This window comes from Idiotropiscis lumnitzeri, chromosome 19 (genome assembly GCF_059441095.1).
Source record: "Idiotropiscis lumnitzeri isolate Australia: NSW breed Sydney's pygmy pipehorse chromosome 19, RoL_Ilum_1.0, whole genome shotgun sequence".
Classification (NCBI taxonomy): Eukaryota; Metazoa; Chordata; class Actinopteri; order Syngnathiformes; family Syngnathidae; genus Idiotropiscis; species Idiotropiscis lumnitzeri.
In genome coordinates this window covers 13,807,706-13,821,407 of record NC_142409.1, presented here as the reverse complement: position 1 = coordinate 13,821,407, position 13,702 = coordinate 13,807,706, and the positions used below count along the sequence as shown (strand labels likewise).

At 49.7% G+C, this 13,702-nt stretch overlaps 1 protein-coding gene across 9 annotated transcripts in view; it reads right to left on the bottom strand.

The window, feature by feature from the left end:
• LOC148318724 (sodium channel protein type 5 subunit alpha-like) overlaps positions 1 to 13,702 on the bottom strand; it is a 48,168-nt gene that overhangs the window by 7,979 nt on the left and 26,487 nt on the right. For 4 of the 9 annotated variants that reach the window (XM_088282279.1, XM_088282280.1, XM_088282275.1 and 1 more), the window contains 12 exons: positions 12,825 to 12,966; positions 12,561 to 12,758; positions 12,084 to 12,266; positions 11,730 to 11,987; positions 11,238 to 11,369; positions 9,300 to 9,420; positions 8,915 to 9,153; positions 7,085 to 7,522; positions 6,620 to 6,814; positions 3,623 to 3,763; positions 3,184 to 3,561; positions 2,233 to 2,353 (listed from right to left, as the gene is read on the bottom strand). In XM_088282279.1, coding sequence (XP_088138405.1) covers positions 2,233 to 2,353; positions 3,184 to 3,561; positions 3,623 to 3,763; positions 6,620 to 6,814; positions 7,085 to 7,522; positions 8,915 to 9,153; positions 9,300 to 9,420; positions 11,238 to 11,369; positions 11,730 to 11,987; positions 12,084 to 12,266; positions 12,561 to 12,758; positions 12,825 to 12,966 — 2,546 coding nt within the window. The remainder of the gene's footprint in view (positions 1 to 2,232; positions 2,354 to 3,183; positions 3,562 to 3,622; positions 3,764 to 6,619; positions 6,815 to 7,084; positions 7,523 to 8,914; positions 9,154 to 9,299; positions 9,421 to 11,237; positions 11,370 to 11,729; positions 11,988 to 12,083; positions 12,267 to 12,560; positions 12,759 to 12,824; positions 12,967 to 13,702) is intronic. The other 5 variants (XM_088282282.1, XM_088282281.1, XM_088282283.1 and 2 more) reach the window with 4 other exon arrangements.

Here is a 13,702-nt window from a genome sequence, read left to right as displayed (position 1 = left end):
CGCTCGATGTCGTAACGTTCTTTTAGGACGACGTAACACTTTGCGAGCGACAGAAAGCGAAATTACATTAGCCTGCCTGCTACCATTAATTATAAATACTATTAATTAGCAAAGTACAGTACGTCAACTAGTTGAATGGGACTCGTTGTGAAGCCAATAACGCGCGACTCCAGCAAGACCACTTTGTCAGCTAGCATGCTATGCTAACTTCCACTTAGCTCTAAAGAGCGCTTGCTATGATTTCCATCGTGTTATTATGTCTAAATTACGTTCGGTAACGCAAGTATTCAGCTGCCGAATGCAACTAATGACTTTTTACGTTAAGTAATCAGTAAAGTAAGTCAAAAAGTATTTTATTCAGAACCACGGCCCAATTCGCAGGTCAGCTCCGGTTCTATGCACATGAAGGAGAACATGCGTCGGTGAACACGTCTTGCTTGTGGGCACTCCGGCACGCTTTCGCCTGACACGACACACGCACACCCTCTTGGTGGCATGTGTGGCGTCGCATCAGCCAAAGAGCTGGCATTTAGCAGCCTAATGAGGCAGCTAATCTAACGGCGCGGCGCGTGTGCGTGTGTGTGCGTGTGTCACCGAGTTCATTGGGTCCTTCTCTTTGCATGTGAGCAAATCCATGTGATCTTTCCGCACATGTGTGTTGCGTGTGCGTGTGCATGTCAGGCTAACATTAGCGGCTAATGCTAACGTGAGCGTTCCGCTTCATCGTCAAGTCAGATGATCTGCTCTCCACTCATTCGCTGCCAGAGCCAGGTCCCGCCTTTCAAAGTCACACAGAATATTGTGAGCATGGCAAACCCAAGTGGGCAAAAAAAGTCACGATGGTGATCCCTCACGGCACAAGTTGTATTTACGTTCATACTTTTAAATAAAGTAGCTAAAAAGCACGTGCATATACGAGTGAACGCCCAATGTGCAAAGTTGCATCAAATAAGCCGAGCTCAGCAGGAGCGAGTGTGCGTGCGTGCGTGGCGGCGCTGGCGGCGAGCGAGTGAGGCGCTCTTCATCACAAGTCGAAAAACAAGATGGTGACCTTCACTTATCTCCGAGCTTGCTCAACACTTGCTGGGATTTTCCCACTCAGCTGACCTTTTCTGCCTGCGACGTGAATAATTAGCAGCGGCGGTGGTGCATCACACACACACGCACACACGCACACACACTAATGTGTAAACAGCAGCTGGATGTTAAGCTCAACTTTTGTTGATGGTTCACAACTTTTATCTCTCTTGAGGCGGGTGAGGTCATGAAGGCAAGCTTTCTGCGGACGCGAGCAACCGTGACGCGTCGTCTGCCAAGCGCACCGGCGTCCACTCGTGCAACACAAGCGGAGTGGACGCAGCAAGCAAGCTGGGCCGCCAGCGGCGGCCACTGGACCAAACGGATGTCCTGCCAAGTGCGGAGGCCTCGGCAGGCTCCAGATGGCCACACGCACACGCATGACAACACACAACTTACAGTGTTTCTAGTCACTTGTTCTTAATATTATATGCTTCGTATTTCATCTCATGCGTTTCCTATTTTTTTAAATTGGGTGGGGGGGGGGGACGGAACGGAGGAGGCGGCGACGGCAGCCAAAAATGCGGACGCATGCCACGTTCCCGGCCATTTTGTCAAGACGTTGGAAACGTTTGCACATCTGCGGCAACTCACGAATTCAATAAATGCCGCCGGTCAAACAGGAAATCCGAAGAACACGAAGCCCAGCGACAAATAAAGAAAAGAAAAGAAAAGGTGCGAAGCAGCCGAGTCAGGAGGGAGCGCAGGTGCTGCTCTCACCTGCGCCGTCTCCATAAATCTCCCGTGAAGGGATGAGGTCGAGGAGGCGGGGCTCCTGCCGATGACGTCGCGCGCGCTCGTCGGCCGTTTGCGTCGGGAGCGCGTTACCAACTCGCTGACGGCGCAACTAAGCGTCAAAGCACTTTGTCAACCCCGCCGATGATGTCATCAGCGTTTTATGGAAGTAAGTCGTCACTGCATTGAAGTTTATTTTTCAACTTGACGTGAGTGTTTTTATTTTCAGCAGCGTTTGTTGTTTTTAAAATCCTGAACCAATGCTAGCTAAGTTGTCAAACAAAAAAAGATATACATTGCTTACTATTTATTTTTTCAGAGGCGGCATGTTTTTACTTTCACTCATGAGTACTTCTACTTTTACCAGACCGCTTTGTTTAAGCGTGCGTGCGTGCGTGCGTGCGACTAGACGGCGCTCACAATCAGGGAAGCAGTTTTCGGGTTCCATGGCCTCTTCGGCCATCTCGGAGTACTCGTCTTCCTCGTCGCCGGCCTTCCTCAGGTCCACCGTGCTGCCCTCTGACAGGCTGATGTCGTCCTTCTGGCGCGTCACCATGACGACAACAACACACACGTGCAATTCATTTTTTAACAAGACTCAATGTAAATGGATTTTATGAAACCATTTCAGGAAAAAGTCATGCAGGATTCTTGATTCTTTTCTCATAAATGATGACATTAATGAAGTCATTCATGCAAATAAAACCCCCCAAAAATGTTCTTTACAATGAATCGAGTGAGCAAAAATGAATTGCAGTGGAAATGAATGCAGAACATCGTTGCCGTTTGAACAGTTTTGATGAGGAAATCAAAGCTTTGTTGGTGCAGACGACACCTGCGCGGGGGTCAGAGGTTACCCTCGGCCGACAGAGGCAACAAAACACACCTGCTGTTTGGCTTAGCATTAGCTTAGCACGGGCTAAAACGCCTGAGAAGAAATGAGCGCCACCTCGTGCTCATTTCCACTCTTACGATGAATTGTGCTTAAAGGGGCGGGGCCTTAAACCCATCATCTAATTGGCCAACGGACGCCGCAGAACTTCCATCCAGGAAGTCGGAATCCAAGCGAGACAACAAACCGGGTGATTAAAGACGACAAAAGCATAATCAACTGAGTCAGCATGTGCACGCACACACACACACACGCACGCACGCACAAAGCATGACACAAATCTGTCGTTCCATGTTATATGCAAAGAAGGATCTCCTTCTGCCGGCATTGTGCGCATACACGCGCACGTTCCAAAAGACTTAATACACTTGCAGACGGAACACATCCACGCACGCACGCACGCACATATTTGCATAAAGACGCACAAATCCACGCCTACTAACGCCACGTGAGCACGCGTGTGCCAATGCGCGCATCACCTCGTCGCGCTCGGCATCGTCTTCGTGCGAGTCGTCGCTTCGGTCCTCCTGGTCCACCTCCTCGTCCTCGTCCTCTTCGTCCTCCTCCGGGAACTCCACGTCAGATTCCCCGGGGGCGATGGGCACGCTGATGGTGAGGTTGGGGTTGGTCATGTAGCTGTCGTCCTCGGGCGCCACGTACTTCTCCACGTGGCGTCCTGGAAGGTGGACCTGCTTAAGGTGCGCGCCGGCAAGGACGTCGGAGGCGGGCGCCGTACCTATGACGGCGCCGTTGGCCTCGGCGTGGACGCTACTTAGACGCTTCAGCTTCATCATGGTATTGGCCTCTTTGCGCTTCTGCCGTCGACGCTTGAGGTTCCCGTTGAAGAAATCCACCACCTGCAAAAAAGAAAGCACACGGTTTGTTTGTTTGGAAATTGCGGTAAAAGCGCTCGCCCACCTGACGGCGGCACCAGGCCAGGCCTCGACCGATCCTGCGGATGGCGATGTGGAGGTTGTTCATCTCGCCGTCGTCGTCAGGTGCCGACAGATTGTCAGAGCTGAAGCTGCTGAGGAGCAGCGCCAGGAACAGGTTCAGCAGCTGCGCACGCACAGAACACAACTGCTGAGCCGTGTAGCTTAGCACGTTAGCATTTGTCGTAACAGACACGCGACGGCCAGATTTGGAGAAACGCGCTCGCTGAGTTTGAGCACGTGCGAAAATGTTGTTGACGAAACTTTTCGCATGGAGCGAAATTTCACACATACTTGCGCGCGCTGAGTTCGAGAGTGTGCGCGTGCGTGTGTGTGTGTGTGCAGGCCCAATGACAACACGACAGAGCAACACAATTTACAATCGTGACATAAGGATTCGATCCAGAAGCTTGTGTAAGAAGAAAGGGGGCCAGTGGGTCAATATGTGCGACCCGCTCGCGCGTGTGTGTAACGACACCATCGGGCCGGTGTCAGCGTACGTGTTGTCGTTTGCGAGACGGGTCTCACGTCAGATTTGGCCGAGCCAAAATACTGGCGTGCGATCGGACGACGATCGGCGATAGATCGATGGAGCTGATTGATCCGTGGTGACGCATGTCAACAAACAAACATGGACGCCAGCATGCGTACGAGCTCGTTATCTGCTCCCAAGGGAAGAAAAAACATATTTGCAGGATTAAACTAAAGGACGTTTTCATACTCATTTAGATGTTGTTTACACCAAATTACTCAGCCAGTAATGACTAAACATGAAAGACAAAATAAAGTGTGCGTGTGCGTGTGTGTGCGTGTATACAACGCATACTGATCTTGTTGTGACTTTGGTAGATGAAACGTGTTTTTTGTGTCAGTGAGATTTAAACAAACCTCTCTGTGTGAAGTCAGTTAAGTTCACCTGAGGTAGTCTCTTTTATACACACACACACACACACACGCACACGCAGGTGTGGGTGATAAACGAGATCTGTTTTTAGTGTTCCTCCTCATCACAGCAAAGTTCTGTGAGCAAAACCCCCCGGGAAGCCGGACTGCAGCCTGAGGGACGGAGCGAGAGGAGCTTTGTAAGGCGAGAGGACCGGGAGGGAGGACGAGTGAGAGGAAGCAGGATGAGAAAGAGGAGGAGGACAAGAATGAGAGGGATAAGGAAGAGGAGGACAAGGTGGGATGATGAGGAGAGGAGCGAGAGGAGCGAGGACAAGAAAGAACCTGACAAGGAGCCAAGACGAGGATGTAGAAAGAAGAAATAAGTGCAGGGAGCTACGACTACGAGAAATACGAGGAAGAGGACTCATTCTACAAACGTCTGCAGAAGTCATAGGTAGAAAGATTTTCTTCTTCACACATGTGGGAAAAAAAATGTGCTTCTTTCTCTAATGCGGCTTGGAAGCCCATACCTCGGCTCAAAAGTTTCAAACATGCGGATAAATGCCAGCCTTTACGTAACCTACGTCTTAGTAAATGATGTTCGGCCTCCACAGCGGGCTCCTTTTTGTCTAAACAGCGTGAAAATGAGAGGGGGGGTGGGGGGGGGGGGGGTTGTCGTCGCCCGGCGTCAGGAGGCAGCTGCTCAGCAGGTGAATTGCTTGCTCAGGGAAACGCGTTCACCTGCTCGTTTGTCATAAGCAGAAAGAGCAAACGAAACATCTGCTCACCTGCCGCAGCTGAACACACGCACACACGCACGCACACACACGCACACACATTTGTGTCGGACATATTCATTCATTGGCTCGGGTCAGCCCGTCCCCTGCAGGAGGAGATAGAGTTGCTGCTGCTGACAGGAGAAGAATAAGTGTGTGTTTGTGTGTGTGCGTGTGTTTGATTAGCACACCCCCCCCCCCCCCCCATCTACTTTGAGCTGCCACAATGAACACGCACACACGCACACTTTGGTACAATGATGGAAGTGCGGACATGTGACAGCTTCATGGGGTAAATGTCATAGAAAGCTGAGCTACCGCGTGTGCGTTTCGAGTGGAAGACGATAGGCGAGCTCGTTATCCACAGAAAAGAAATCTCTCCTCTCTCGAGCAAGATGAGCTGAGTGTGCCTGTTTGCGCACACGCGCTCGTCTAAAAAGGAAATTCGACGTTGGCAAATAGGAACACCTCGAATGGGATAGCCCAAAAAAATACTTCAAAGAAGCTTTGTAAACATGAAGACAAAAAGAAAAAAAATGTGCTGACGTCCAAAGCAGATGTGGGTCGTGACACACGACGTTTATTGGGTTCCATCATTTACTTTGTGTCATTTTGGGCAAACTTTGGAAACTTTTTTTTTTTTTTAGTGGATGCTCACGCTTTGATTGAAAAATGAATCAGAAGTTACTCAGTGGATTGTGAGTACTTTTGTTTTTTGGGGGGGGTGAAAACTTATGCAAACATGATTTGGGAGCCTACTTTTTATTTATACTTGAGTCATATTACTCTTAATTTGTGACGACTCCACCGGCGCGCGAGCCCAAAATATTGGGACACTAAGCACAGCAAAAAAGCGGCACTCGTGTTGTCAGTACGTTTGCAAAAAGGCGACCGCGGCGCATTTTCACATGAAAGAATCATGTGGCACTCTGGAGAAGGTGAGAGAAGTATCCACGTTAAATATGGCGCACACGCATTTACGGACGTGAATAATACGCAGCCGCAAGCAAGCAACATCCGACTTATAGCGCTGCAGAACTGACTAAAAAATGGCGGTATGGTTCCATTTGGTTATTTTTCTCGTGGCCGTAGATGATGCCGCACCACACGCTAGCGATCTCTGTCGTGCGAGCAAAAGATGTGTCAATTGATATCGAAGATTGGCAAGGTTTCATTTGATACAGAAGAAGAACGATGTGACGCGTCCGTCAAGACCAAAAGAAGGGCTGCAAACTTTGCTCGCCGGCTGTCTCCAAAGGTGACGACGAAGCAGACGAAAAGGTCCGGTCGGCGCCCGGGGGAGCGCCCGAGAGGGGACTCACCACCAGATTTCCGATGACCATGACGAGCATGAAGACGAGGATGCAGAGCGGCTGTCCGGCGACCTCCATGCAGTCCCACATGGTCTCGATCCACTCGCCGCACAGCACGCGGAACACGATGAGGAAGGAGTGGAAGAAGTCCTTCATGTGCCAGCGAGGCAGCGAGCAGTCTTTGGAGATCTTGCACACGCAGTCCTGAGGGGGTGGCAAATTGGAACTTGAAATACGACCTCATTGAAAAGAATTGCCGGCATTTCAGGTCACCGAGGTGTCTCATTGAAATGATCTGCCTTTAAGAGGCGTGGCCTAGTGAGCGATTGTTTGGTTCAATGCCACTGGCGCGCTTTCTTCCGATCTCCTCTTGAGCAGGTCAAAATGCAAACGCTAGAGCGTCGATTGACTCGGCCGCTTGCATTGCAACAAAGTCAGAAAGAGCGAAAATACTCTTCCGGTCTTGCGGCTCACCTGGTAGTTCTTGCCAAAGAGCTGCATGCCCACCACGGCGAAGATGAAGACGATGATGGCGAGCACCAGGGTCAGGTTGCCCAGGGCGCCCATGGAGTTGCCGATGATCTTGATGAGCGTATTCAGGGTCGGCCACGAGCGAGCCAGCTTGAAGACGCGCAGCTGAGGACGGACGGTAGACAGAAAGGGAGGGACGCAAAGACGCCATGAGCGCTTCGTCCAGCTGACCGACGTCAGTGTTGATGATGCGCGCGCGTCCGTCACCAGTCGGAACGAGCGGAGCACGCTGAGTCCTTCCACGTCGGACAGCCCGAGCTCCATGAGGCTGAGGCACACGATGATGCTGTCAAAGATGTTCCAGCCCGTTTGGAAGTAGTAGTACGGGTCCAGAGCGATGATCTTCAAAAGCATCTCTGCTGTGAAGATGCCGGAGAACACCTGAAATGCAACAAGAATCACGGCGCTGTGACCTCCGCCAGGGAGAGCCGGACGGAAAACCGCAACAATTGCACTTTTCAGTACTTTTGCCACCTCTGGGGTCGGAAAGGGCGCTGCTGTCATCCGCGCTCGCGCTTTTTAGGTCTTATGTGAACGCTGCAAACTTTCAAGCCACGGAGGGCTAATAAAACGCCGAGTCGTGAGAGCGCCGCGCCGCTCAATTGTTAACGGGATAAATCCTGTAATCCTCGCAGATGTTTGCATTGCCTTTAGCGCGCCTTTTAGCCTTTCAGCTTGTCTATGCGTAAGAGTGTGTGTGTGTGTGTGTGCGTGTGCGAAGGATCATGTTGGGACACGACTGTGCCGAGACATTCAATGTCCGCAATACATTTGGCAGCCAGTCGTCAAACGCGAGCAGAGAACTGATGAACCAAGAGGATGATTTTTTGGGGGAGATTTGTGCGCCTTCCGCGGCGTGCCAGGAAGCCCTCAGCGTTGTTCTCACATCTCAGAGAGAATATTGTCCCGCTTGTATGTGTCAACTTGCAAATGCTTGAAACTTTGGAATGGAAGGCCGTCATTAAATGTTCGTATTAAGTTAGCATCTTTTCACCGATCACGTGATTGTCTAACGACGGACGTTAATCATGACTACTGAGCATTTATGCAATATTCCTGTTTGAGTTCTTCTTTTTAATCCTCTATTTTTGAATGTTTACATTGACTTGAGAAATAAATAATGACATGGCGACAACTGATTGGCTCTAGCGCCCCCGCGGCTCTTGTGAGGAGAAGCGGTACAGATAATGCATGGATGGATGGTGCCAACTGCATCCACGAGTATTTATTAGTTTTTTTTTATTTTTTTTAAATTGTTATTTGGTATCGGGAGATGCACCAAAAAAATGTTGAATGAATCTGTGTATAATTGATGGCCATTATAAATACGCTGAAAGAATGTTTTTTTTTTTACACCACTTCCCACAAATATTTTTGGGAGAGCAATTTAAATCTACAAATAGTCGGTGCCTAACCGCTGTACAATAGTAAATCATTCTCATTGCAACATAATTAAGAACAAATGCAATTATAAAGAAATAATTATTTAATTAAAAAAAAAAAACGTGCATTGAAATAGCTTATCGTAATTATTTTAATAGCCATATTTTTAAATAGAATACAAAATAAGTTTTGAAAATAGCAAAGCAATTATGATTTTATTTATTTGTATGATTAAAATGAATAAGTGCATTTAAATGAACCAATTTTAGAAGAAAAAAAATAAGCCAAATGAATGCAAAAAATCTTTTGCTCATGTTAATGCTCTGTGAGGCATTATGAACTCAGTGGCCCACGGGTCCTAGTTTGAGCACCCTTGACGGTTAGCGTTACCAGGTTTCCGATGCTGAGCATGCCGTTGAAGTCGTCGGTCATGGGGTAGTGCTCCATGGCCATGAAGAGCGTGTTGAGGACGATGCAGACGGTGATGGCCAAGTCCAGGAAGGGGTCCATCACCATGATCTTCACCAGATGTTTGACCTTCAACCACCAGGGGGAGCACTCCCACACCAGGTGACGATGGGCGAAGGCGTACCAGCACGGGTGGCATTTTTTGTGCGCCTCCTCCAGTTCTGAACAATTACAAGCACGCGTCATCCTGTCTTATTATTCAAAGGAATACGAGTCGAAATCAACACGAACACATTTAGGATTCCTAAAATTCAGAAGTGAGCCAACCATCTCCAAGCAGCGACTTAAATGAAATGTTTGGGCTCACCTTCCATGGCGTCTGTCAGGTGGCTGGCGGCGCTGGGCGCCCGGCCCCGCCGCTCCGAGCCCACCGTGGACGCCGATCGAGGGAGCAGAACCGTGCTGAGCTCCGTGCTTGACGTCGGCACCTGCCAGAACCACGCCCACACGCTCATGTCAACGTCAAACACTCAAAATGGCGGTGAGCGAGCCGTAGCTTGAGGGTCGCCCCCTTTCATGCAAAAAAAAGAAGCAGAATGTTGAAAGATTTTTTATTTTTTTTTATGTGCGAGCCAACGTATGGACCGAGGCTTCACAATGGAGTTGGCGCCTTAGAGTGCCTTGTTGTCCACAACAACCTAAATAGACTTTATTCCAGGAGGATCAAACCTCATTTCATGTACTGGGAAACCTTTTAGTTGCTATGGCAACGTAGTTATGTTGAATTGGCATTTGGGAATGAAGACTCGCAAACTTCAAAAGTCGGAGGCCCTGCTGTACACAACAACACGCACACAGTGCCAGCCTTCAATCAGCATCCGCGTCCTTTGTTGCCATAGTGACAACATTGCACACAAACAAACACACTGTGTTTGACCATTTGACCTGACATAAATCCCTCTTTTATGTGTGTGTGTGTGTGTGCAGGGGGTGGGGGTGAGATAAGCGGGTAATGATTGCAGTTCAATGATTCAGAGAAGAGACTGTATGTGTGTGTGTGTATACATGATTTTTTGTGTGTGCGTGTGTGGCCACTTCATTAGGTACACAATCCAATGAGATTTAATGAAAGGGCTCCTTAACGCTCACTTTTGATTGACGCTGTCGGAGCGTTATGTGCGTGTATGCGAGTGTGTGCGTGTTCCTGAGTAAGTGGCCACTTCATTAGGTACATAATTGAATGAGATTTAATGCAAGGGCTGCTTAATGCTTGCTTTTGATTGAGGCTATCAGAGCGTCTGTGTGTAGGTGTGTGTGTGTGTGTGTGTGTGTGTGTGTGTAAGTGGCCACTTCATTAGGTACACAATCTAATGCGATTTAAAGATGCTGGCTTTTGTTGTCCCAACACTTGTATTGATCGATTCTGATAAAGTTGCAAGTAGATGTTTGGAGTGCGTCGCGCTCTCAGGTGCGCTTGGGTAACATTCTCCGCCCTCCAACGAGACATGACGCAGCATCGTTAGGGTTACCGAAGGTTACCAAAGGTTACCTCCCACAATGCCGCCTACGTCTCCATCCTGCCTGCCTGCCAGGCTGCCATCAGGGGAAGATGGCGGCAAAAAAAAAAAAACAGGCTGCCAGTTGTGCTCTGGTTTGCCTTTGGTTAGCGGCTGTGGGTTGCTATGGTAACATTTCCGTGGCAACCGAGCTCCATCCGCCCTCATCTGGCTAAACTGCGAGCGGCGGGACGGAAGCTCGGCACCCACACACAACTTTGTACACTTTTCAAGACAACGAGGGGGGTCAAAGTGGGCAAAGTGTTGACGTGGTCTACCGCAGTGATGTGTTATGAGTCCGTTTTAATCGACGTTACGAACAAGAAGAAAATGCATTCTTGAAAAAAATAGCCTGGGTATGAAATTTTTTAACATAATTAGACATGTTTAAAGTAAACTTGAGATGAACATGAAAACAGCATATATATATGTATATGTATATTTATTTATTTTTAACATTAAGTGCAGTGTCCAACATCGGACCCTAGGGGGCGTGGTCATCTTGATTGACAACTTGCCCAACATCAGCTTCAAGCAGCTCCTTTCACCTTTGACCCTGCAAAGCACTAAGCAAGTCCGTTGACTGTTATCTGAGTAGGAACTCGCGTGTGTGTGTGTCTACACGCAAGTAGCTGAAGATATCAGAGTGCAGCTATGCAAAGTGCTGATTCATAATTCACATGTCTGAGTGTTGGATGGATGCAGTCTCCACCATTGTTTCCACTGTGACAACACACACACACACTCACACTCTCCTCCTTGACCTTCTCCATGGTGCAGGAAGGCAGCTGCGCCTGCAGTGGTGGCGGTGGCGAGACCACCCCGTTGTGGTCCATGGCAACAAAAAGCTTCCCGTTGATATTCAGAGTGGGATAAAATACCTGAAAACACACACACACACACACACGACAGGTTAATATCCTAGTGCAGTATGCAACATTTTAGCATGATGTCGGACCTTCTTCATTCCGTTCTCAAGGGCAGAACCAAAACGTAAACATTACTGAGCAGAAGGGAGACCTTTTCTCACGTAAATATTTTTGTTTTTCTTGAAGCAGGGAAGAAGAAATTGAGCTACAATTGGCTGTCACGTAGACCTCGCTTGGAAAATGAAGAACAGCTTGAGAGTGCGCGTTGTGGCATGCGTGGAGAGCAGAGAGCGTATGAAGAAATACGCCAAATATAAGTTAAGTTAAGTGAATACGTGCGTGTGACATTTTGGTAAAACTGCTTGCCGTTACCTGCGAGCTCCTGCTGGTGGTGCTGTAGGTGCTGGGTCGGCGCTTGGCCCACGGTTGCGTCAGGATCCCACTGAAGGTGCCGCCGCTGTACGTCCGGCCCCCGGCACTCTCCAACACGTCACCCGGCACGCTGTACTCGTCGTCGGCCATCTCCGCCTCGGAGCCGCGGCTCCTCAGTCGGAAATTAAAGATGGACGACACTTGGCTGCTGCGCCGAGTTCTGGTGGAGAAAGAGCGAGCCAGCAGCGGGTGGAGGGGCTGCAAAGGGAAGTGGGTGCACAGATGTTACCTCCTGATGTGGAGACTTGGGGGGGGGGGGGGGGGGACAAAAAAAAAACTTCTCGGTGTCCTCACCTTGGAGCTTTCCATCCCGTCGGCCTGCAGCAGCTTCTCCTCTGATAGGTTGGCCTCCACGTCAGCCACGCCCACTAGCGCCTGACTCCGCCGCCGCTCCTCCATCAGGTCCAGCGGAGGGCCAAAGGGAGACACTTCGGGTGACATCAGCGAGTCCGAGTCGGGGGCTTTCGGTGCGGCCGCCTGCTGGGACGAGTTGAGCAGAGCGAGTCATGGAAGATTCCCATCTCGAAAACGGTGTGAAGTGAATTCAAAGATTTTGGGCAGGTGGGGGGAGTCGCTCCGCTATATAAGAAATTGAGGCCTTTGCTGGCGTATTTGCGACGTGCCGTGAGCTAGCTAGCGTTGCCTGCATGTGTCATTGAGAAGATACTTTTTTTTTTTCACTTTACAGGGTGTTCAGGGCGTGCGATTTGAGTCCCCAGGAGACAGGAAGTGTTAGCGAGTGCGGCTAAGCTAATGACGATGTAGCACGACCTGCTGCTCCTTCTTCAGACGCTCCACGGCCAGCTGGAACTCGCGCTCCTTCTGGCAGGCCTCGGCGATGGTGGCCTGGTTCTGCTCCTCGTACGCCATGGCCACCACGGCCAGGATCAGGTTGACCAGGTAGAAGGAGCCCAAGAAGATGACCACCACGAAGAACACCATGTAGGTCTTGCCGGCCGAGCGCAGCGTCTGCACACCGCCGCAGTTAGCGCGTCGAGGAGGCGAGCGCGTCGCTACGGCTCATGCTAACAGTACCTGATGGTAGAGGTTCTCCCAGTAGTCCTGAGTCATGAGTCGAAAGAGCGACAGGAAGGCCCAGCCAAAGGTGTCGAAACTGGTGTAGCCGTAGTTGGGGTTGCGTCCCGCCTTCAGGCACTCGAAACCGTCAGGACACTTCCTGTAGTGCGTGACATTTCATTCGACATTTCATTGCCTGAAGACGATTTGCATTTCGTAAAATCATGACTCAGTAGCCCACAACAAAAAACTTTTTTCAATTTTAAATACAAAAGTAAAAACATTTGCCATATCGTTCTCACTATTTTTGCTCAATGTTAGCACGTAGCGTGTTAGCAGTGAATCCGCGCTCATTAGATCAACGGCGGGAAAATGTTACGCAACCAAGAAGAGCGGAGCACATCACAGGAAGCGGGTGGACACAATCTTCTCCTGCAGCCCCAGCGCATTCTTGTTCGGCGTGTGACCGGGACCCGCCCACACGTGTCACCGCGGGACGGAACATACGGCAAAATTGATATTCCGCATTCGGATCCCATCCCATCCATCGCAGCCCACGCGCAAAGGCCGACAACATCAGCGACATAAGAAGATTTGAAACAGCCAGGCGGCCTTTTTGCACAGCGGACCGAGGAATTTAAAAAAAATGATTGTACTTCCTAACGCATACAATAATGACGTCTTTTTTGGGCTGTGGTGCTGCCACCTGGTGGCGGCTCATCAGTATGCCACTAATATTCGTCGTTCTCTGCAGGGTAGCAATCATTTTGTTACGTTATCTGTCACGGTCTGCGGCTTAAAACGTTGTATTTAAAATTAGTCATAAACTTCAACGGGGCGCGGCATTGGATCCATACACAGTCGTCTTCACGCCTTTTGCAAACCAAGGAAGAAAT